Below are 22,384 nucleotides of genomic sequence, written 5' to 3'. Positions count from 1 at the left end.
AGAAAGCACCTTTTCACTACTGAACTTGGGGAGAAAAATACACGACAGGAATGTCCGTAGGACATTTTGGGTGAGGAACTTCTATGCACTTATTCCAAAAGCCCGTTAAAAATATACCTAAAAGAAAACACAGGAAAACAGAATAGAGCAAACAAATTGCCCCTAAAAATCATTAACAAAAAGTGAAAGTAACATTACCAAACTATATATATAATGGTTTTCATTAAAAAAGAAGGAAAAATGCACACCTACCGCCTGCAGTTCTGATCAGGTTCTCCCTCTGCCCACCCCAAAAAAGTAAAAATAAAAAAAATACAAATAAAATAAATTAATTTTTCCACCAGTCTGGTTCCCAACTGAAACAATTTCTTCCCCCGCTACTCTGTTTCATGAACACATCTGTTAGAAATCTCAATGAAAAAATCTGCAGTTCTTCAGATGAACATGAAAGTAGGACTTTTCTCCCAATCTTTGCAAACCTGGACTTATTTTAACAGTAGACTTTCTGTGCATTGGAGAGAGGAGATGGGTGTCAGGTACAGGTGTCCCAGTCAGAAGACCAGAATGATTCCACTTGTGCTGACAAAGAGTGTTTGAATCTGGGATTGCTCTGGGTTAATGGCATCCCTTTGAGCTTGAAATCAACACTTTCTCCCCAGCTGTAATGTGAATTCCTTGGCACTTGGATCTGTCTAATGATTGAGATAATACCATTCATTAGCTCTAATAACAATGGCCCTGGCTCACCCAAGTATTTCAATATGCAAATAACATCATTTAGGCCAGTGAGGAATCACTCCCTCAAAGTTAAATATGTGGTTTAGTTCTTGGGCAAACGGGATTCCCAATGCACTCAGGAAAGTAGAGATGTTTTGTCATGTTCAAAAGATATGCACTTATTTTAAGTTTGGGGTTTTTTAAAATAAACTGCAAGAGCTGTGGTGGAAAGACACTCGAGCTTACATGTTAGCCTTCAGCAGTGGGGGCTGAGTAAAGGATGCCAGGTTTGCATGGCAGCTGGTAGGAAGTATCCAGGATTGTATATTCTGCCCTTCAGGCAGCTGGGAAACGTCCTCTGAACCCCTCAGCACTTGGCCAAGTCTTTATTTCCCTTTAGGGAACATATTAAAACATGTAACAGTGGAACTGAACCTTTGTGATCCTTCTTTTCCATCTGGATGTACATCTGTGGAGATGTACCCACAAAAGGGCCTTAATGGGCCAGCAGAAAACATTTCTGGAGGGCTCCAGACAAAATACATCCAGAGGGTGCAGTAGAGACCAAAGCACAAAGCACAGGAAGCAAAGGAATTAGTCAGTGAAACCAGACTTTTTCCACCCTCCACATTTTTCTGACAACATATTTCATGCCTTCAGAATCCAGTCTGGTTTAAATAAACCCCAAACAAAATTATATTTCCTTATAATTAAACGGGAGAAGAAAGTTTGTGATTAAAAGATTAAAGACGGAATCATCAATGATACAGGTGGAAGTTTGTCACCTGGTAACCTGAAATGGTAGCAAAAAGTGTTATCACATCCTCTCTGAGCAGCACTCTGAACTGAACACAGTTCTGGGGTTTATCTGCTTTTCTAAAGAGAAATGTTCAAGAGGGGTTTCTTTCTTGGATCAAAGGATCCCCTCCCAGAAATATTGTCTATGTCTTGCACTCATTTATGTAGATGCTGCTGGAAAATTAGCCTAATTCTTCATCCGAAGAGTCTGACCACAATAGTAGAATGAAGTGAAAATGACCAAAGAAAAAGAATATAAATGGTGCCATTCTCAACCCCTGCCACTCTGGGAGAAAACAGAAAGCAAAGCAGAAAGTGCTGGCACACCGAGCTCCTGCAGCCCCAGCATCTGGGCACACATTCCTGGTGCACTGCTGAGGAACTCTTCCCAAGCTCCAGGGAGGGAACTTGCAAAACATCTCCAGCAAATCTTCAGGAAGGTCCTCCTTCTCCTTTCACTCTGCTGCCATTTCCCAAGCTTCTCCACCCCCAGACTCACTTTCTGGCTATCAGCCAAGGAGTTTGACCCTTGAAGTGACAGAGAAAAGGTTTCACGTGAAAATAGACAGACAGAATTGACAGGAATCCACAGCAATAGCAGCCTGGTGACAGGTTTTAGTAGGGACAGAGCCTGAAACTAAATTGCCACACTCAGGGTGGTACAAACCCAACTGCCCCGCTTGGGTTTCTTTTGATGTGTAAGGAGCTTAGGTTTGGAAGGGCAGCAGGTCAGTGTGGTATCACTGATTTGAGCCCTCCCCAGCGGCTGATAAGATTTTATCAGTATTGGGCTGTGCAACAGCAATCCAAAATGGTTATATGGCACTTCAATTAACATCTCCGGTTACAATCCGCCACAGCCACAGGGAAGGTTTTTCACCATGTTCCCAACCTTTAAATGAGTGGGTACCCTACACATTTTCCCCATAGTAGGTAAATGGTTTCTAACCCAAGTCAGGTACTATCAAGAGTTCTGGCAATTTCACTTCAAGGTCCCTTACACCTCAGGCAAGAGCTTTCTCACAAATACAGTAATCAAAAAACAGCCCAAGAAATAAAACAGGCACAGCATCACTTCAAGAGTCCTTAACCTTTCAGAAGCTGTGTCAGCACAAGGCGGCAGATGTGCTCTCGGATCAGATAAAAACAACCAACAGCAATCCCATGCAGTGCAATCACAAAAAACAGCTACACAAAAACTGTGCTACACAGACCAGAGGGAACAGAAAGCATTGGCAGCTTCTCCTAGGGAATCTCTATATTTTTAAGGATTAAGAATAGCCAGGATTTGTAGAAGGGACCGAAGCATTCAGACACCCTACCTTGCAGCTGAATGCTTCAAGATGAGAGCAGGAACTCGCTACTGCTGCTGCTACAACCTTCTAAACCCAAAGTACGATGTGTACACCTGGCTGGGACTTTAGTAATTGCTTTAACAGGTGTGCAATTAAAACACAATTGGAACATTAGCTGTTCCAATTAGCTCAGCTTCACAGCCTTTTAACAGGGAGCTGGGGCTTACACTAACGACATCTATTACTGAGAAGACCAGGGAGAATCCCTCAGTGCTGTGTGGTTCATTTTCCTTCTGTCCTGCTTCAGCTCCAGTACACTAAGCATCTTGTGAAAACATCATGCATGGAAACGTTTCATCCCAAGGACAATGTTGGCATGAGAACAAATGGCTGTAAATACCATGAATTAGTTTAGGTTGAAAGTTGCAAGAAGTTTCCTAACTGTGAGGGCACTGGAGTCGGAACAGCCTGCAGGGTGAGGAGGGAAAGGACACAGGGCAGTGGAAAACTCACTGGTTTTTAGATGAAATTCAGTAAATTTCTGAAAGAGTGAGGTGACAGATGGATTGCAGCAGTCAGAGGCTGGGATGGGATCCCTGGGCAGTCCCCAGTAGGCCTTTCCGTGTACAAGGGAACTACGTCCCTTACTCTGTCACTTCATTATGATGGTGGAAAAGGCTGCATGGAATCTTCTGGAAAAATACCCGATTAATAGTTTGTGAAAAGATGAACAGCTGAGTATAGGGAGGATCATGGTGGTGACCCCTTCCACTGGCACAGCTGTAGCCAGGTGGAGCTGAACACCTGTTGTAGTGGCAGCACCATGGAAAGAGCAGGACTTCAGTGGATCAGTCCCACTAATAAGACACCACTTGTGTTTCTCCTTTGGGATCATTAAATATTGGTACTTTCTCCTCTGGGATCATTAAATACTGGTAGTTTCTTCTCTGGGATCATTAAATACTGGTAGCTGAGACCCCTGCGTTGCCTTTGCCCCCTGTGTGAAGGGCTAAGGCAAGTGGATGTGTTTTAGGGAAAAGATTTAGCCTTCTTTCCCCCTCATATCCTAAGGAAAGCACGCTGTTGTGTTCACTTTAGTCTGGCAGTGTTTTCCTCTCTGGGTAGTCTGGACTTGAGACATCAACAAAGGTAGGTCAGGAAGGATAATTTAGATGTGCATATGCAAATGATAATTACACACTCTGCAAATTTGCATGCGACCTTTGGTTAACATTTTAAAAAGCCACATGGATTGATTTTACAAACATTTGTTAGGATATCAAGGTATGCCACATGGATTGATTTTACAAACATTTGTTAGGATATCAAGGTATGCTGCGTTATGCTTATTTTTAAATAAGGCTTTAATTAAGCTGCTTGAAAGCCTACAATTTAGAAAGGGATTAGAATTTCTTGCCCACCAGGGCTCCTTGTCATGAGGGTTATTCCAGCTCATAGGAGGATAATTGTAAATCATGGTGTCTCTACATTCCCAGTGCACAGGGACTACTATGACGTTTTTCAGCAACACTTTAATTCATCACAACAGAAGTGTTAATATTTCACTTTAATAAAAAATACATAATATTTTGAAATATTCTTGAATGATCCAGCTTGAAAAATGAAAATGACCTTTAAATCTATACAAGGCAGTTCTGTTGGGCACTTTAAATGCAATAATTTATTAAGTTCCTATATTCACCATGTGTGCACAAATATCATGTAAATATTACAGCTGTACTCCATGACAAAACAAGCGTAATGCAGACATAGAATCATACAGAGAACTGACAAATGGGGAAAAGGGGAGATCTGATATTTTCTGTACAAAAAAATATGCCACTTTTTGATAATTTGTAAAAATGCATAACTTTTGGCATTTCAGAGAAGAACACCGTATAAAAATAAATATTCTATGTACAGTAACACACACAGGTCAGTCCACGGTTAGAATCATCACTGCAAAAGAAAACATAAACAATGTTAGTGACAGCTCACAGGGGGAAGGACACTGTTAGGGAAGCTGGCTCTGGGCTCTCCAGGAGGAAAGGCAGTGGTGATGGATCTCAGCAGGAACCCTTTCCACCTCTCCAGGTGGCAAAGTGAGGCTGGGAGATTCATCCCGGGCTGACTGTGCCTCCACTCTCACCCACTTGGCATTAACACCCACGGCAGGCACTGAAGGGGCCAGACCCTGGGGAGTGCAGGAGGGGACATCTGAGAGAATCCAGGTGGAAATCTCATCTTTGTGCAAGGATTAGAGCACTTTGGGGCCAGGCTGCTCAAAGGCCACAGATACAGTTCTCTCCTTTGTACAGAGCTGAACTGTGATATTTAAGTAAGGAAGAGTTTTGGTTGCCACTTTTCTGGGATACAGTCCTGGAAATCCCATCCATGCATCCACACCTCTTCTGCCCTTAGCCAGATTCATGGAAAACATTAGCATTACCAACTCAGCACAGCAGCATTTCCAAGATTACTTTACCTTATTCCAGCAGCCTTGAACTGGAAGGCCATCTTCTCCCTGTGAAAAAATGGATGAAATAGCAGTTTAGGACACAGAAAGTAGTACAGAGATGGAGAAAGGAAGGCATGGGTTAACTGTTACTGCAACAAACAGTTTGAACCAGGGCTGGAGGAATAGTCTGAGAGATATTCCTCATCCTTCAGATGACCCAGACTTCCGGCTGGCAGAACCAGTGCAGCCTGAAGCAGGGGCTGGGGTGAAGAGGGGAAATGCCTGCAGGATGTGCATGGGACTTATGTATCCGAGAACCACCCTCCCCAAAGAAGAAAGGATCCAGGCTTCCTTGAAGGAAGAAGAGAAGGAACACAGGAGGGCCATTTCAGTCAGATAAACTGCCAGGAGCTGGCAGTGGAAAGTGAGAGGTGGCTGCCCTGTGTCCTCAGGCTTGGCTCTGTGACACTGAGCTTAAAAGCCAGTCCCAGAGTCAGTACTAACCTCAGACCCTGAGGAGGGTCTGTAAAAAATCTCCATTTCCTTTCTGCCCTGTTGAAGGGTTTGCTTTGTCATGTGAGACACTGCCCAGTTATCCCCTCTTGCCTCTGGGGAGATCCTGCTCCAGGGAAATTAGGAAGGCAGCCCCTCTGCTGGTTCAGGATGTCTCAGCTGACTCCCTGAAAAGGGACTTTGGCTTCAGTAACATCAGTGGGATTTCTGTGGAATCCCCTGGCACTTCTGCAACCATGATGTCTTGGGCTCCATGGCTGGGAAATGCTTTTGTCAATCACTGCCATTCATTTCAACCCTGTGCTGCCCTCTTTGATGGGCTAGATATGACACCAGTGCTAAGGTGCTCTGGAGCAGCAGATAAAGTCAGGTGCAAGGAAATGCATGTCTGACATGAGAAGTCAAATTCTTGTGCTGTGTGCACGTGGCAGATTCATGGTCTATCACCATTCCCCAGGAAACCCCAAAAAAATACAAACAGAAAAGCAAATGCACAGTAATATATTGAGAAATGAACTATTTACTGGAGATGCACTTCCAGGGGCTGATGTACTGAACGCTGCCATGATGTTATAACAATATTGCTTTTCAAATGCATTTTTTGGACTTTGGTCTCCTTGTGCTGCTTCCTCCCTTTCCCCCAACTATGTGGAAATAGGGAATTACAAATTATTTACTGGGTAAATTGTGGTGTTCCCATTGGTACACTGGTGGTGATAGGAATGACAGGGCAGGAGGAGATGGGAAGTTAGGTGTATGAAGGAATGGGAGGCCAGGGACTCACAGCTCAGGGATCAAAGGAAGACCAGGGTCACAAGGAAGTGTTTGTTGCGGGCGAATGTGCCGAGAACGGAAACGTGGCATGCTTATTAGTACCAAGGATCTCCTTCCACATATCTCAGATGTGCAAAGAGTTAGTTCACAGCCTCCATAAGCTACACACATGGATGTGTCATCAGCTGGATGCCAAGCTTTTAACCTAGTTGGATCAAAAAACATGCTTATTCACGTTCCCAAGCTAGCTTGCATGCCAGAACACCCTGTATAAAAAAATAACAGCATCCACATTTCATCCGATTTTCTGGCAAGTGTCCCTTAGTGAAAATAGGTATGAAAAGAAGTATGAATTCTAATATGGCCATGTGGGGTGAATCCTCACTGGGAACAGTAATAAAACCAGAAAGGTTGTCTGCCAGGGCAGGGTGGAACCCTTGCACCTGTGAAATTAGGTGCCTTACTCGGCCAGAAGTTACTCCATGGAAACCTGGCTATGATCATTGGGACACAAAACACACGGCTCTGTGGTCTTCCTCCTTTGTGCACTGTTCTGGGCAGGTATGGTTTCACCTGTGGGACTGGCACAAGTTTCTACTACCCAGAATTTACAGAGCAGCAACTGAGACTTTACAAGTGGTCACTGTCCCAAGGAGGCAATGGCAGCAGCCAAAGGAGGGAACACCAGAAGGAAAATCAAGTTAGCTCTTCACAAAGCTCAAATTAAAAAGGCTTTTAATGGCAGTTTCATGGCTTTTTTTTTTTTTTTTCCCTCAAGGAACTAGGAAAACCTTTAAAACTAAATGTGGCTTTTTGCTTTGGGATGCATTTTCCCAGCTCATTGAACTAACAATATCCCATCCCTTTCAGATGGCATCAAACATCCTTATGTGAGCGTAAAGCGTGAAAAGACCATCCTCAAGCAAACCTTGTCATGACAAACAGGGCTGGATGGGCAGGGGAGTAGAAGTTTCTTTGTATTATGGAGATGTTGAGACTGTCCCATGGAGCAAAAACATCAGATGAATGCTGCATCTCCAGAAAACTCAGAAAAAATTAATAAATTGGTGACCTTTACTGGGATACCAAGAAATCAGCTGAAGTTTAGTGTTTCTGAATACTTTTGTCCTACCACAGTTGGGCTAGATCAGGTACTAATACAATAATCATTTTATCACTTGGATAAGATGGATATTGGGAAATAAGCAATCCTAAATTCAAGTTTTATGGATGCTATGGGTACAGTTTGGACTTTTGGGGAGAGTCATAAATAGGAATTATCCAGCATGGAGATTAAGTGTCCCCATTAATATGTTTCACATGGGCTTACTAATGGGATAACTATTATTTTCAGTTATCTTCATGTATGGGGTGACTGCGGTCATATGGAATCATGTCAGGCTGTTCTCAACACACACAAGCAATTAAAAACAGAGCTAATGAAGGACACAAGCACTTCCTCCTTGTGAGAAAGCCAAGCCAGTGTAGAGCCGGGTCTGCATACATTGGTTTACTGGAAATTATCAAAGGGAAGGCAAAGGAAGAAGCAAAGCAGTTGTAAATAAAAGCACATTCCAACTCTATATTTTCTCATGCTACAAAGTACTGCTGACAGCAGTTGGGAATCAGAATGAAGGGAAGGGCCTGGTTCTGACAGCAGCAATGAGAGGGACGAGTATGGAGACAGGTAAGGAAGGAACTGCCAGGTGCTTCTAGGGCATGCAGCTGTTCGGGGGGATCAGAAAACAGCACCAAGAGCCAAAAAGCAAACGAGCATGCAGGAAAGGGAAGGTACACCATACCAATGGGCATGGGGCATCCAGGCCGTCCAGCCCAGGTAACCCCGGCTCACCCTTCTCGCCTTTAAAACCTCGGAGACCCTGTTTATGAAATCAACCACTATCGTTATTTCAGTCAGTGCCAGCCAGCTCCAGGTCCCAGGAGGAGAGGCCGAGTCCCCGCTGGGACTGGCACAGGGCACTCAGCTGCACACCCAGCACAGAGCCCTGTCTGCACAGTGAGCTGTGTCTGCAGCAGCAGCAGTTTCTGTCATCTACGAGCCAGGAGATGCTTCTCTGAGTTAAAGCTGAGAGGATGGGAACGGCGTTTCCTCCATTCCAAAATCAGCCATTGCTCCGATCCTCACTGAGAGACCCAGCAGCTGGATTTCTAAAAGAATAATCCCTAAGTACTCCTGGAATCTGTGGCACAGCTAGCAAATTTTTGGCAGTAATTGCTGCAGCATATGGATTTGGATAAAAATATACACATATTCCTGTATTTATTCATTTGTCTAGACTTATAGCCAATCAGTTTTGACAGAAACACATCCCATTTAGGAGATCTGAGACTTGTTTTCTCTCTGGGTAGTGCAGCTCAAGTGCCCTGTGTGCTCTCAGCCCATCACATCAGCTGGCTGTTATTCCAAGGCAAGGAAACCAGCATTCCAGTTTCGCTGTCACGTAGCTTTGATCCCATCGAGCATCTCCAGAGCAGAGCTGTAACCAGCAGCAAAGGAGACAGGGCTCTATCCGCAGTGGAGAAAGCCCTGAGCTCCCAGCACATGGGACACCCCATGCACCCAAATCTTTGTGAGGTCTGGAAGAGGAAGGAACATAACCATGGTCACTCAGCAGCCTGATCTCCCAGAGGATCAGCTGGTCCCACAGCTTTGCCACAGGCTGTGGTGGGAACCCAGCTCGGCTTATCCAAATGTTGTACTTTTGCAAGACCATTATTTATGTTATGATTTCCTTCTGTCTTCCCCATCAACACATCTTAAAACAATACATTTGATGAAACAGGACATACCAACGGACAGGGTGCATCTAATCCAGGTGCTCCTTGGTCTCCCTTATCCCCTTTAGACCCTCTAGAGCCTTTCTTGCCCCTCTCCCCCTGTAAATAATAGTTTAGTCCAAGAAAAAAAAGAATACACAAAAGCTTTAGGATCATCCATTTCAAACAAATGTCAGCGATAGTTTAAAAAAGGATAAACATTTAGGAAGCATTTTAAAATAAATCTCCCTCTGAGATGTGAAGATCAATGTATGGAGCTGCTGAGCTGTAGCTGAGCTGCATAAACACTGTGGCTGTGCCTGCAGTCCCACACTGACAGACTGAGAGGGCTCGGCATCAAAGGGATCATCACACCACTTCTCAGGGCTTCCCATACATCAGAGAGGGGCACCTTGGCTGATCCCAGACACACAGGATGGGAAACCACCCCTCTGGCCAGCAGTGTGCCATCTTATCTCAGTCTCCAGCTGGCTGGGAAGGTCCCTCTTCCACTGAAGCTCTAGGATAGCACTGTGATGCTCTTAATTCCCACTCTTACAGAAAGTCTCACTCAGGGAACTGTCAGCCAGGGAATGAAGGAAGTACTCAGATCTGAGTCTGCACAGTCTGGCTGTTCTTCGGGATACTCTGAGTAGTGCTCTCCCAAAAAATCTGTTAGACCAGGGAGTCGTCCTAGGCAGCACAGCCGCAGGGCAGCAACCGGTCCCTGATCCTTAACTGGCAGCACAAGGCAGGGCATAGTGTGGTATTTGCCAGTTACATCCATACCAAATCCTTCTGTGTGAAAGGAAATTCTCAAAGCTGCTGAGCATGAAACAGGGGGAAGGGGCCACTGCACAGGGAACTCAGCTTAGGGTCCTCGTGGAGAGTGTTAAAGGAATTAAGGGATCAAATCAGACAGCACAGGCTGCTGCTTCTTCTTTAAAAAAAAAAGTGTTAAACCCAAGCTGGCAAGAGAAATGGATGGGAGAGGAGAGGCAATGAGGAGAAGTCACCCACAACCAAGCACTGGAATGGAGAGGATAGTCCAGGAAAAATGCAGCATGGGTTGCTCCGGAGGAAGGAACCAGGAAGAAAGGTGGAAGAGGAGGAAGGGATAAAGGGGACAAAGGTGGACCTGTAGGAGCGAGGAAGATGCACAAACACACACAACCCCCCCAGCATTAAAATAACAGCAGGACAAGTTCAGAGTTCACACTTTTTCAGCTGGATTACTCAAAATGCTGCCTGTTCCCACTGCCATTAGTGCCACAACCCCAGGCACAGCTAAGCTGATCTCCTGCTCCAAGCAGAGAGCAGCAGGAGCATTTCTGGGATTTAAAAAGCATGGAGAAAAAGAGAGGATTCTGGCAAACTGGGACTTCAGAGTAAAGAGTAAGAGGAAATCCCTGTACAAAGGCTCAGTGGCAAAAGGGTCCCCTAAGATATTGCACTTGCCCATTTACCCTCCTGAGTCTCTCACACTTTGCCTTTGCAAACCATGGGCTGCAGTGAGGCAGAGTGCATGCACGCTTCAAGGGCCAGCAAAACTCCCCACCGGTGCTTTCCAGCTCATCCTCCACAAGGAGTTGCAATTTCTCCCAGTTTTCACTTGCTTTTATGCCAGAGCTCAGAGAAATCCCATTAATGAAAGCTATGAAAGATCCTTCTTTTAACTAAGGCACTCATTTCAAAAGCCAACTGAAAAAGTCTAGGAATTAAAAATTACAGTTTTTTAGAAGAAGCCAAACAAGCAAAACAAAAGTAAAGAGAAAGTTAAGAAGCAAAGCCAGAAATGCAATTATTAAAAAAGGGGAGAACTTTGGTGCTTCCATGAAACTTGAACCTTTCTCCCCTAGTTTAAGATGCCAGTTGGCTAGTGCTGCCCAGAACTGTCCTTTCTGTGCAGAGTAAGGTCAGAAATCCATTGCAGATAGAGAACACTCACTACACATCAAAAGCAAACCCATATAATGAAATCATCACATGGGCACATGCACTATAAAAGATTGCACCTCCAGATAAATGTAGGTGATACCAGAGTTTTATGACTAAAAGGTGTGACTACATACACTTGTACTGTATTGAACTTCTTCACATTTATATAATTGTAATATTACAGACTCAAATCCAAAAGTTACTTCTAAATATAAATTACTTCCAACCATAGCTCCTAAATGTTTTTATCAAAAAGATCCAGATTCAAAACCTTAACAGGCAAGAAAACCTGATGAAAAAGAAGGAGCTTCTCAACACACACTTCTTGGCAGTGTTTATCTTTCCATAACACAGGTGGTACGATGGGAAAGCTGCCATTCCTGTTTCTGGGTTTGACCCAGCTCTTCACCATCACATCACGACAATGCCTGAGGAGACTTCAGGCCTGATTCTTCAAGATAGGCAAATTTAATTTATCTTCTCAAAATTTCCATCTTTCAAATCCTCTGCAGGATTGTTTGCTAGAAGACAACCTTCTTTTTCATGCTTCAGGGACAATTTGCAAGTACTGAAATAAGATTTGCTGGCTGCACCTGAGCTAATTCTCCCAGGAATCCCTACAAACATCAGTAACTAGATTTCCTAAGGCACACCATGCTGGCCTAACTCAAGTCCGGTGCCTCAGTTAGAACAGAGGTGTGACCACATTAGAAAATCCCTCCTACATCCTTCAGCGAGACGTAGCACAATGTTCCAGGTGATGGAATGAGCTACAGGTCTCACCTTCTAAAGTCACTTGGATGAAGGTGTGGCACACACACACATGCTGGCCGCTACAGGAGTTAACTGGGCTGTCTCTGTGTACAGGTGTTAGCAGTTAAACACAAGGGGTTTGCCTGGTAACTTACCCGGACTCCCTTGTCACCAGGTAGGCCTTGTAAACCCTGAAATGCACCAACACAGAAAGAAACATTTGAAAACAAGCAGATTTCACCATGTTCCCACTAAAGAGAAGAATGTGTGCTCAAGATTTTGGGTTATCTTTCCATTTGTACCAATGGTTATGTCAAAAATAAACACAATTTTCCCAACAGGCATCTTCCTCTTCACTTCCATCAGACCATCCAGGTGATAACACCACTACTACCTACCCTATGGACTCTTCAGATAAGAAACAAATTAGTTATGAGCATGCAACAAACTTGCTTTTTTGTGTTCAACAGCAAAGCCGCTCCATGACTGCATTAGACCACAGCACCAACAGTGGCCCCATTTTGCCAAAAGCAATCCCAGTCAGTGGAATTAACCTCACTGAAGGCAGCTTTTGTCCCTGCAATGACAAGACAGGGCTCTCAGACAGGAGACAGGTACCCAGGCTGTGAAAGGTAAAGGGAGCTGCTCAAAAGCAGCATTTTGGACTAAGAGACACATCCCGGGAGTCCCACACAGCTTCTTCAGGTAGTTGAAGGACCAAGGTGAATTAACAGTTTTCTTTCAGCCTCCTTCATATCACTCTGAGTCTGCTCTGAAGCCACTCAGCTTTTTCTGTAACTCTCATAGGGAACAAAATCTTGTAACCTGAGTTATGCCTAACCCAGCTGTGACTGCAAACACTAGTACAGCAGCATCTTCAACCACAGCAAGGAAATAGGCTCTGGAGATAAATCCCTAGGATTTCTGTACTTACAGGAAGCCCTGCTGGCCCCATTGGTCCTGCAACTCCAGGATCTCCTTTACTGCCCTGAAATGGATACAAAAGAGTAGAAACTGTTCACATTCCTATTTAGTACAAACAGGCAGCAGAGCATCATAGAAGAAAAAGCAAAGAATGCATTTCAAAGCACCTGAAAAACCCCAAGGAAGAGATACTCAAGCACCAAAGAGGCCCAGCTGATGCTCTTGTATGAAGAAGGAGAGGGCAATTCCAGCTCTGGAAAAGCCAAGAGCTCCTCTATCCCTCAGAGCTGTGGTATCTTCAAAGAAGTTCTAGAGCATCTGTCAGTTCTGAAGAAAACTCACCCTTTCTCCTTTTGGTCCTGCTGGTCCCGAAACCCCAATTGGTCCTGGAATACCCTGCAGTTGTAGGAAGGAAAACACATCAGGATGCTTCTATTCCAGGGCCTCCTTAAAGCCAGGAGACACTGCTGTTGTCTTAGGAAAAGCACAGCTTGGAAGGACAGGCTGGTGGAGGAAGGCACCTAGCACCACTACAGCTTTCAGTGTTGGTGGAGATGGATTTGTAGTTGGTAAAGCAATTTGAAGGACATGGGAACTGCTATGTTAGATCACACCAGCACCACCACACAGAGCCTCATTTTTAATTCTGAAGCTCTCTCTTGACTATTATTTCAGCAGGCATTTCTACCAGCTCCACACACAGGAATTCTTTCTTTCTAGTTTATACCAGATAAGGCTGGAAGCTGTAGCAGAATAAAGGCCATTTACACACATGATAAGAAATTTGCTTTTCTTTTTGCTTATTTCCTTATTTCCTCTACCCCCTCCCGGAGTCAGCGTAGTTGAGGAGATGGGAAACGCTGGGTCAGTGGTTCATGCAAGCTGACAGACCCCAAGCTGCAGAGCTGAACGCAGGTGAGTACAGGCACAGATGTCAGCTGGGAGGGGCATCCTCCAGTCCCTCTGCTCCTCCTTTGCCATTCCTGTCACTCCACCAGGCTGGCAGCCATGCTGACAGGAAAACTCAGTGTTTTCCCTAACCCTTTGACATGGAGCCCATCTCCCACCAGCACACCAAACTTCCTTGCTGGAGCTCCTGAGACTTGCCTGCCTCTGAGAAATCAATCCAAGTGGTCTTTAATGTTGGCAGCATGGTGGTTCAGTAACAGTCCCTCTGGCTAAGAACAAGATTCCAGCACCTCCAACTCAGACTCCTTAAACCACATAGGTATGGGTCTACAATTCCCTCATGGAGCCTCAATAAAGGGATGCTTTTGAGGCACATTACCTGATTCCTAGGAAGAACCAAGGAGCAAGCTTCCCAAATGGGAGAGTCTTTTTCTAAAAGCCTTAATGCAAAGGGTCTTGCACTTTTTAATGTCAGTCTGCAATCCTTAGTCACTAAAGTAACCTCTCTGATGATAGCAGGACAGCTCATGTGGATCAGGAGAGCTTTTCAGAGAAGTCAAGATCTGCAGAACACAAGTTGAGGAGTAGCTCATGCAGCACACAACTTCAGTGTGGCAAAGGAAGAGAGAAAAATCAGGCTCTCCTTAGATCCATGCAATCATGGAAGTCTTAATTACCTTTAATTATGCATCATTTACTGCTAAGGAATTGAAATCTCCCTTGCATGTCTATAAAATTGAATCTACAGTTTCCCCAAACAAGTGACTGTATAAGCTGCCACTCAGATTCTCTTCAGAAGTCAGAGCAGCTGAAATTATTCCCAGCTACACTGAGAAGAAATTGCTTTTTGTTTTTAAATAGCCAAATGGATTGTACATGGGTGATCTGTGATTTCCCAAGAGGGATTAAAAATATTTGGCTGTTATTTAACAGCTGTTATCCAAGAATAGCAGAGTGGTTTGCAGAACCAGGTTGGCATTACTTAGAATCATAGAATGGTTGGGGTCAGTGAGGCCCTTAAACATCATCTTGTTTCAACCCCCTCCCATGAACAGGGACACCTTCCACTATCCCAGGCTGCTCCAAACCTTGTCCAACCTGGCCTTGAACACTTCCAGGGAAGGGGCAGCCACAGATTCTCTGGGCAACCTGTGCCAGGGCCTCACAGTAAAGAACTTTTTCCTAATATCCAATCAAAACCTACTAAATCTTTCATTTTGAAGCCATTCCCTCTTGTCCTGTGACTACAGTTCCTGATGATGAGCCTGTCTCCCATCTCATGGAGAATGACAGGTTGTAGACCCGTCAGGATAAAGAGGACAGGAGAACAGAGCATCATGGAACCATGCAGAGGTTTCATTCCTCTTGTTACTGATACAGAGTGGAACAAGGAGGCTGTGATCCCAGGATCCAGACTTGTAGCATCAAAGATGACAAGTGTGTGACATCACTCCTCATTTTAAGTTTAACCCCCTCCTAAGCCTGCTTTGGTAAAAATAAGATTACTCCTGGTATAAACAAGACTTGGGTGGAAGACACAACACGAGTCACGACACTGGGGAGGACAAACATGGGGTAACAGAGAATGGAACTCACCGGTGGTCCAGGCCTGCCGTCTAAACCTGAAGCACCCTGAACAGGTGGGGAGGGTTCACAAAAACAAGGCAGAGGAGGGCGAGGGGAAAGGAGAGGTGAGTAAAGCAGTGACTTGAGACAAACATATGCTTGCAATTAACAAAAATTAAGATCTCAAGGACAGGTGATGGCACTTACAAGCAAACCAACAAAAACATAGAAACACTGAATACATATAATGTTGATCTGCAACTTTCAGATCCTCCTAAGACTGCAAATTTCTCTCACTCAATGGCCCTGGGAAAACTCCTGGGGAAGCAGCTGTTCTATGACAGGTGGTGAAAAGGACAATGTCACAGTGGAGCCAGAATCTGCATTGCCTTTGTGGCAGGCTGGGCAACACAGGTGAGACACAAGGCTCAGAGGCCACTGGTCACCAAGGCATTTACAGGCAGGGCAGAACCATCAGCTGTTCAAGCTGCTACCAAGAAACCCGGGACTTGTGGTGCCCACTAGGTCAGCTGCAGGCTTGCTCCACTCCACATGCAGTTGTTGGGGGGCTTACAAAACAGGTGGCTCATCCCCCTGTGTCACCAGTGCAGATTTACACCAGACTGAGATCAAGTGGCACTTTGCTGTCTGCTCGGCTCCTGCCCTGAATTTCCTCATCCATGAGATCTAACAGTGGTTCTGCCCAAGGCCCATCAAGCCCAGTGGCTTCTCTCAGACAGTGGTTGGGAGGAAAACCTGTGGTAGGATATAAGTACCAAATACTGGGTTTTCCTCCACTTGAGCATTACAAGCTCCTCACTCTGTCAGCCACAGAGAAGCCCAAGGCTACTGCAGACAATCAGGACTGGAATTCCAGCATGATGTCAAGCCCCACATCAGAGAAAAAGGCAGCAGATCCAGCTTCAGGATTTTACACTCTGAAATATTTCAGAACCTGCTTGGCACTGCATTTAGTTGGACAGGCTGAAGATACACTGGATCAGGCATGGAAAAGCTTATGAAGAGAGTTCAATGGCTCTGAAGAAAGATACAAGTTCCACAGTATCTGATCTTATGAGCTGCGCTTCCTGGTTGGCCAGCCAATATTGCTGATCCCAACAAAATATTCCTAAGAGAACACTTCTGAGCCAGTCTTCCCACCTCCACAGCTCAGGAAGAGTGATGGGAAAAGCCAAGGGACCTTTGGACCCCCATGGGGCTCACTGCTGTAGGAGAAGCAGCTAGCACATTCCCTCCCACAAAGATGAGTTGTTGGGATAATTGCTGGGGCACCTTCTGCTCGGACTGTCACAAAGACCTCCTTTCCCTGTCCAGATACCCCACTGGCTTGAGGGAATAACCATTTACACAGAAAACTTTCATTTGCATTTCTCAGGGGACTGGGTTCTGACTTCTCAGTGCTTCACTGAGGCACAATCCCTGGCCTTTGAGCCTTCCAAAGCACCCCCTTCTCCCCTGCTCTGCTTGGAGCCCCGGGGAACATACTCATGCTGGGCTCATTTGAGAGCCTGGAGTTAGAGGGGATTCATTCAAACTCTACATGGGGGCTACTGCACAACTAGAGGAAAACATTTTACAAACAAAGACACGCACATTTCAGCCAAAGTCAGGGACAAGGGATCTGGGTGGTTGAACACAGGACGACAAGCCACACAGCACATGAGATGCACTCTGCAGTGTTTGTTCCAGGCAGAACATTGGGGGAAGGGGGACGGTCTACTGTGCCACCAGTGCTTTTTATGAGAGTACCTGGGGGCTGGGTAGAACAACTACCACCAACTCATCATCAGATTTGTATCTAAAGCTCCTGCAACTTCTCTAAAATACACTGTGCCCCAGTTCCTCTCCCTAAGCCAAGCGAGGCTCTAACACCAGGCTAAGGGAGCTGTGTTCACACACAGCAGGGACACGCCGGGCCATGGGGAGCACTCATTCCGTGGTAGAAGGGACAGGAATGTTTCAGCTACCGAAAAAGCTGGTTGCATTAAGAACTACCATGCTTTGTACAAAGCTTAGCCCAGGAGACAAATGGCTGGGGAAGGCGTTTCTCTTCCCACATCTCTGACTTATGTTTCTGGTCTTGCCCTGAAGTGCAGAGAACCTCCAGGAAAGCTACTGCTTGTTTTTTCCAGTCCTGCCAGAAGCAGGAGGAAATAAAGTGATTGCTTATCTATTCAACAGATCTAGAAGCTGAAGGCCCAGTACAGAAATTGAGGCTTTGGGTTTAAAAAGCAAAGGCACAGTTATTTATAGACCATCTCTTTCTCTGACTCTGCATACCAAGTCCCCACGTGCGTCTCCTATTGAGGGATCTTTTTACAGCTGATATTAAGTTTGGCTCACAAAGTACTGCTTGCTTCCTGGATACTTACGGGTAATCCCAGTGGCCCTCTGTCTCCTTTTTCACCCTGGGCACCCTTCTCTCCTTTCACTCCATCAATCCCTGCTTCCCCCTAAAGGAAGGATGGAGCAGAAAATAAACCCACCATAACAGCACTTATATAACAAACATTCCTCCCTTCAGAGAGAACTGGATAGCAGAGGGAATACAAGAGGCAGCAGAGTAATGCTTTAGCCCAATTCTCAGCCTAGTCTGAAGAAAACCACTGTCATTCAAATTACCCCTGTGTGAGCACCTGTTTTAACTCAGTGGCAATAAGAGGAGACTCAGGCCCTGTGGGTAAAGATGTTCAGAGGAGAGCTGAGCTCACTCTGGTGCTGCTCTCCCTGCTGTTGTTGCTGTATATATATTTATATATAAATAACCAGAAGTTATCTGATACGGTGGGGTTACATTTTAAGATGTGGATCCAGTGAAAATGAATGACAGGTGTCCTACAAGCCTTGAAGAAAAATCATACAGAAATTATGTTTGGAGAGACTTTTGTAAATGCTAAAGCATCAGTTTCAACATATCAGAAAAAAAAAAATTCAGCATTCTTTCCCCAGCTGTATTTTTAAAATTCTGCTTTATAAACTATAAAGCAACATTAAACATAATACTCCTTTTTCTTAAATTCAAAATGTAACCCAAAACTTTTTTCTCCTCATTGCTGTTCATAAGGCTTTTTAAAACATACCCATCCCTTTTAGCAGCCAAACAATGCTGGTGGCCAAAGGACAATTAGAATTAAGACACTTGGCACATTTTCCAATCTTTGCCCAGAATGTCACCAGAAATATGCAGCTCTCCTTGAACATTTCCACTCCACTATTTTTTGTGTAGGAAACTGTTTCACAGGAGGCAAGCTAAAGGTGCAGGCTGAGCATTTAGATGGAGATTAGAAAGATTCTCACCACCAAGGACAGTGAAGTTCTTGAGTGCTTTACAGCAGAATGTACAGGGTAATTTTAAGACTAATTTTTAGCTAGAGCTCAGTTCCTTAGGACTGTGTGGCAGACTGTTCATCCCACTGTACAAATCTCCACCCTCCAGACAAAGATTTCAACTGTGTTCTCATGGGCAGAATTCCATGGACCAGTGAATTCCCACTTCTCTGTGTGAAAACTGGAAGGAATGACCATTTTTCTGGGTCCTAAACTGAGAGCTGCTAATCCATTTCCTTCAAGAAAATATCCAGAAGGATTTATCCTCTTACCAAATGGAAGAAAAGTACCACCTGAACTAAAAAGATGTTACTTAAGGGAATTCTAGTACCTGGGACAACTTTTGTTACGTTTCAGTGTGTAATACTTTGTACCCTTACCTTGGGTCCTGGGACACCCTGAAGACCCTGAATTTGGGACGAGAGACAAGATGTAAGTAATGTTTCAGGATGGGCTTTAAAATCCAGGTATCCCAGTTAAGCATGCAGTACAAAGGTTTTGATCTCTGTGGCAGGAACCCTCAGCCCAAAGGCCTCTTTATTTGTGTAACAGGCACTTCATGTACTGTTCTCATCTCTAACCAGGAGCCTCTTGCCAAGCACACCCTGGCAGGGGGCCAGGTGTGCTGTTAAGACAATTTCTGCAGTTGATCCCTTTAATCCCATCCAACCCATCTCACTACTGTCTTCCCTTTCATCTCCAACTTACAAAACCTTCTTACTTTGCCCTCCCAGCCCACTGCAGCTCTGACCTGCTCTGGGGGTGGGTTTGGAAGTGATACTAAAGCATGCTCCCATTTCAACACTGCTGTGGTTCTGGCTGTCTTATCCTCCACAGCCACTGCCTGCTCTAATCCCATTCCCTCGCTCCTCAGGTGAATAACTCAGACTTACTGGAGGTCCTGGAGGGCCTTGGGGTCCAGGGGGCCCAGTTATCTGGAAAGCAATGCAAGAGAAGCCACCATCAATGTGCTGCCCTCAGGAGCAAAGTGGGGCTGCTCAGAGGGGAGACAGGACACAGGGTGCAGCACAGCTCCTCTACCAGGCTGGGAAACCTGGACTCCCCCTAAGGACTGCGTTAGGAAGCAGCAGCAATCCGGGACTGAGTGGCTGGCAAGCAGCAACACAACTCAGGGGAGGGTTATGCAGAAGTTGCCAGTATTTAAGAGGAGGGAAAGAAGTGAGGTTTTTTCCAAAGAAAGGTCCACTTCCACTACTCTACCACCATTCCTACAAGGAGGCATAGGGTCAAAGAGTAAAAGATATTAAAGAAGGTGTCTGGCTCCACATGTGTCAATAGCTTGTGGGACTTCTTGCTGCAGGGCACTCCAAAGCTAAGGGTGAGCAGGCAAATTCAAGAACACCAAAATCTTTTGGAAAAAAACCAAAAAATATGTGTATATATGCGTATGCAAATAATTGCCAGGAAATCATTTACTGCAAATGCTGAGGAAACTATTTGAGGAAACTATGCTTTCCAAGATATGTTCTTCCCTAGGCATTCCTTATTGATTGAGGGCTGTGTGACAGATTGTTCTTGTGTCAGGGAAAGGAGGGCATCAGGAGCCAGAGGTGGCTGGTCCAGCCCCACGGCATGAGGCTTGCTGTCCTCAGACAAGGGGTGTCACCAGAGGGGGGTGTGCCAGCTACCAGCAGCACTGCTGCCAGATCATCCCTCCCCTGCTGCCGAGACCACGCAGGAACACGGGAGCAGTGACCTACTGGCTCTCCTGGATTCCCTGTGTCTCCACGCTGCCCAGGCTCACCTTCTCTCCCTGCACACCACAGCAGAGCCCTTCACCACCAGCTGTGCTCTGGAGTCTCCCTCCACTGAAGCTGCCTGTGAACCACCCATGGGTTGGCAAGCAGCAGCTCCCCCAGGAGAAGTGGGAACAGAGCATGTGTTTCACATTCCCTGTGTGCTGCTGGAGGTCTGACGGACATTCTGTGACACCTAACAAAGGGGTAGGGCTCTGAGGCTCTCAGGATGCTCAGCACTTTGAGAAATGTGCTGCTCTATGCTATTTTCTCTTTACCAAGCAGGAGAGAGCAGCCTTTTCTTTTCCATTCTTACTGTCAATCCTGGAAGTCCAGTGGGCCCTGGCAATCCTGACGGTCCTGGTATCCCTTGGTCACCTTGTTCGCCTTTCTCTCCAGTGGGGCCATCTAGACCCTATAGATCAAGAAAGACTCGTAGAGTTTTGCACAACTAAGTCAAGCAGACATATAACATATCAGTATAAGAGCCAAGACTGGCTCTGGTCATCCCAAGAGTGCTCTGAAAACCTTGGATATCCACCAGGTATCCAGGGAAATGCAGGACTTCACTAGCATTGAAAGCAGAGGGGCCAATGGCTGAACATCCTCCTGTCACTGTGGATGTACCAGTCCCCAGAGTGGGGATGCGGTACTGCTTTCCTGCCTCCAAGTTCTGCTCAGGATTATGCAGTTTGCTGGAGTCTGTGTTAGCAATCACTCCCCACAGCCAGCTGTTGAGACAGCTGGAGTTTCATCCTGGTAATCCCATAGAGAGGCAGGAAGTCATTGCATAAACCCCCCAGAGCAGTGCTGGGGACACAGAAGCTGTGACAGACTGAAGCTGGGAGGCTGGGCACTCTGCCCCCGTTAGTGGCTGGGTTGTGAGGGGTTACCCCATGCAGCTGCCCTCCCAGGAGGGGGTGTGCTGGTGCCTCGGCCTCTGGATCACAGTCACACCTGCTCAGCGCCAGCAAGACACCAGGCAGCAAGCTGAGGAAGGGACATGGTGCCCAGAGAGCAGGGCAGGCACCTGGGGACAACCACTCCAGCAAGAGGACAGCACATGTGCCAGGAAGCCAGGATCTCCTGTACTGTGACACTTCACACAGCAGCACCCACCTTGCAGGGGCTCTGAGGCACCCAAGGAGTCCTGGGGCCTTGCCCCATAAGCTGGGTAGCCAGCAGGACTTGGAGAGGCTTTGATTTACTCACCGGTGAGCCTGGCTCTCCCTTATCGCCCTTTTCTCCTCTGACCCCGACGTGGCCTGGCTCTCCCTTTATTCCAGGAGGTCCATCCTTTCCTGGCAGTCCCTGAAGCCCAGGGGGGCCCATTTCTCCAGGCTTGCCACGTGGTCCCTAAATGAAATTCACACAACATAAAGTGAAACACTTACAGACAGAGTAAAGCCCAGAGGCTCTTTTTTCTGCTCATCCTTTCCCTCCCAGCTATGCCCTTTGGAGACAGGACAAAGTAGCGTTGCCATGACAAATGTTAGGACACTGACAAACCATTAATGCTCCTTCTTGTGAAGCAAAATACTTTTTTTCCTCGTGGGAAAAGCAACTATGTGATGTCAGTGACAGAGATGACCCCAGGTAAGACCTGTGAAGGGAAGAGCATCGCGCCTTACCTTTTCTCCATCATGGCCTGGAGGACCTGGCAAGCCAATTTCACCCTGAAACACAGAATTGTTACTTTGGCAGTTTGAAAGCAGCTGTTCTGACTCCTTCTGTGGGGCACTGTGATGAAAAAGGGCAGGCATTGCAGAAATAGCCTGCACGGACTACTCACAGGAGAAAAAAACATGAAAAATCCAGGTTTTTTTTCCCCGTAATCACCAAAAATAAAGCATGGA

The 22,384-nt window shown here is 45.8% G+C and overlaps 1 protein-coding gene and 1 long non-coding RNA gene across 4 annotated transcripts in view; one reads left to right on the top strand and one right to left on the bottom strand.

The window, feature by feature from the left end:
* Positions 1–3,786: 3,786 nt before the first annotated feature.
* Positions 3,787–4,605, top strand: LOC137477735 (uncharacterized). The gene is made up of 2 exons (XR_011001167.1): positions 3,787–4,094; positions 4,141–4,605. It is a non-coding gene; the product is annotated as an uncharacterized lncRNA (long non-coding RNA).
* The window catches only part of COL13A1 (collagen type XIII alpha 1 chain), a 52,364-nt gene continuing 34,342 nt past the window's right edge, over positions 4,363–22,384 (bottom strand). Inside the window, exons 27-38 of one of the 3 annotated variants that reach the window (XM_068196922.1) lie at positions 22,160–22,204; positions 19,665–19,706; positions 19,152–19,178; positions 17,817–17,897; positions 15,454–15,489; positions 13,291–13,344; positions 12,959–13,012; positions 12,180–12,215; positions 9,367–9,453; positions 8,358–8,435; positions 5,296–5,334; positions 4,363–4,769 (exon numbers count right to left, since the gene is read on the bottom strand). In XM_068196922.1, the coding sequence (XP_068053023.1) occupies positions 4,767–4,769; positions 5,296–5,334; positions 8,358–8,435; positions 9,367–9,453; positions 12,180–12,215; positions 12,959–13,012; positions 13,291–13,344; positions 15,454–15,489; positions 17,817–17,897; positions 19,152–19,178; positions 19,665–19,706; positions 22,160–22,204 (582 nt within the window). In that variant the 3' untranslated portion in view covers positions 4,363–4,766. The remainder of the gene's footprint in view (positions 4,770–5,295; positions 5,335–8,357; positions 8,436–9,366; positions 9,454–12,179; positions 12,216–12,958; positions 13,013–13,290; positions 13,345–15,453; positions 15,490–17,816; positions 17,898–19,151; positions 19,179–19,664; positions 19,707–22,159; positions 22,205–22,384) is intronic. The other 2 variants (XM_068196923.1, XM_068196924.1) reach the window with 2 other exon arrangements.

This window comes from Anomalospiza imberbis, chromosome 8 (assembly GCF_031753505.1).
Source record: "Anomalospiza imberbis isolate Cuckoo-Finch-1a 21T00152 chromosome 8, ASM3175350v1, whole genome shotgun sequence".
Classification (NCBI taxonomy): domain Eukaryota; kingdom Metazoa; phylum Chordata; class Aves; order Passeriformes; family Viduidae; genus Anomalospiza; species Anomalospiza imberbis.
The sequence above is the reverse complement of the archived record's forward strand: the minus strand, read 5'-3'. Positions and strand labels throughout refer to the sequence as shown.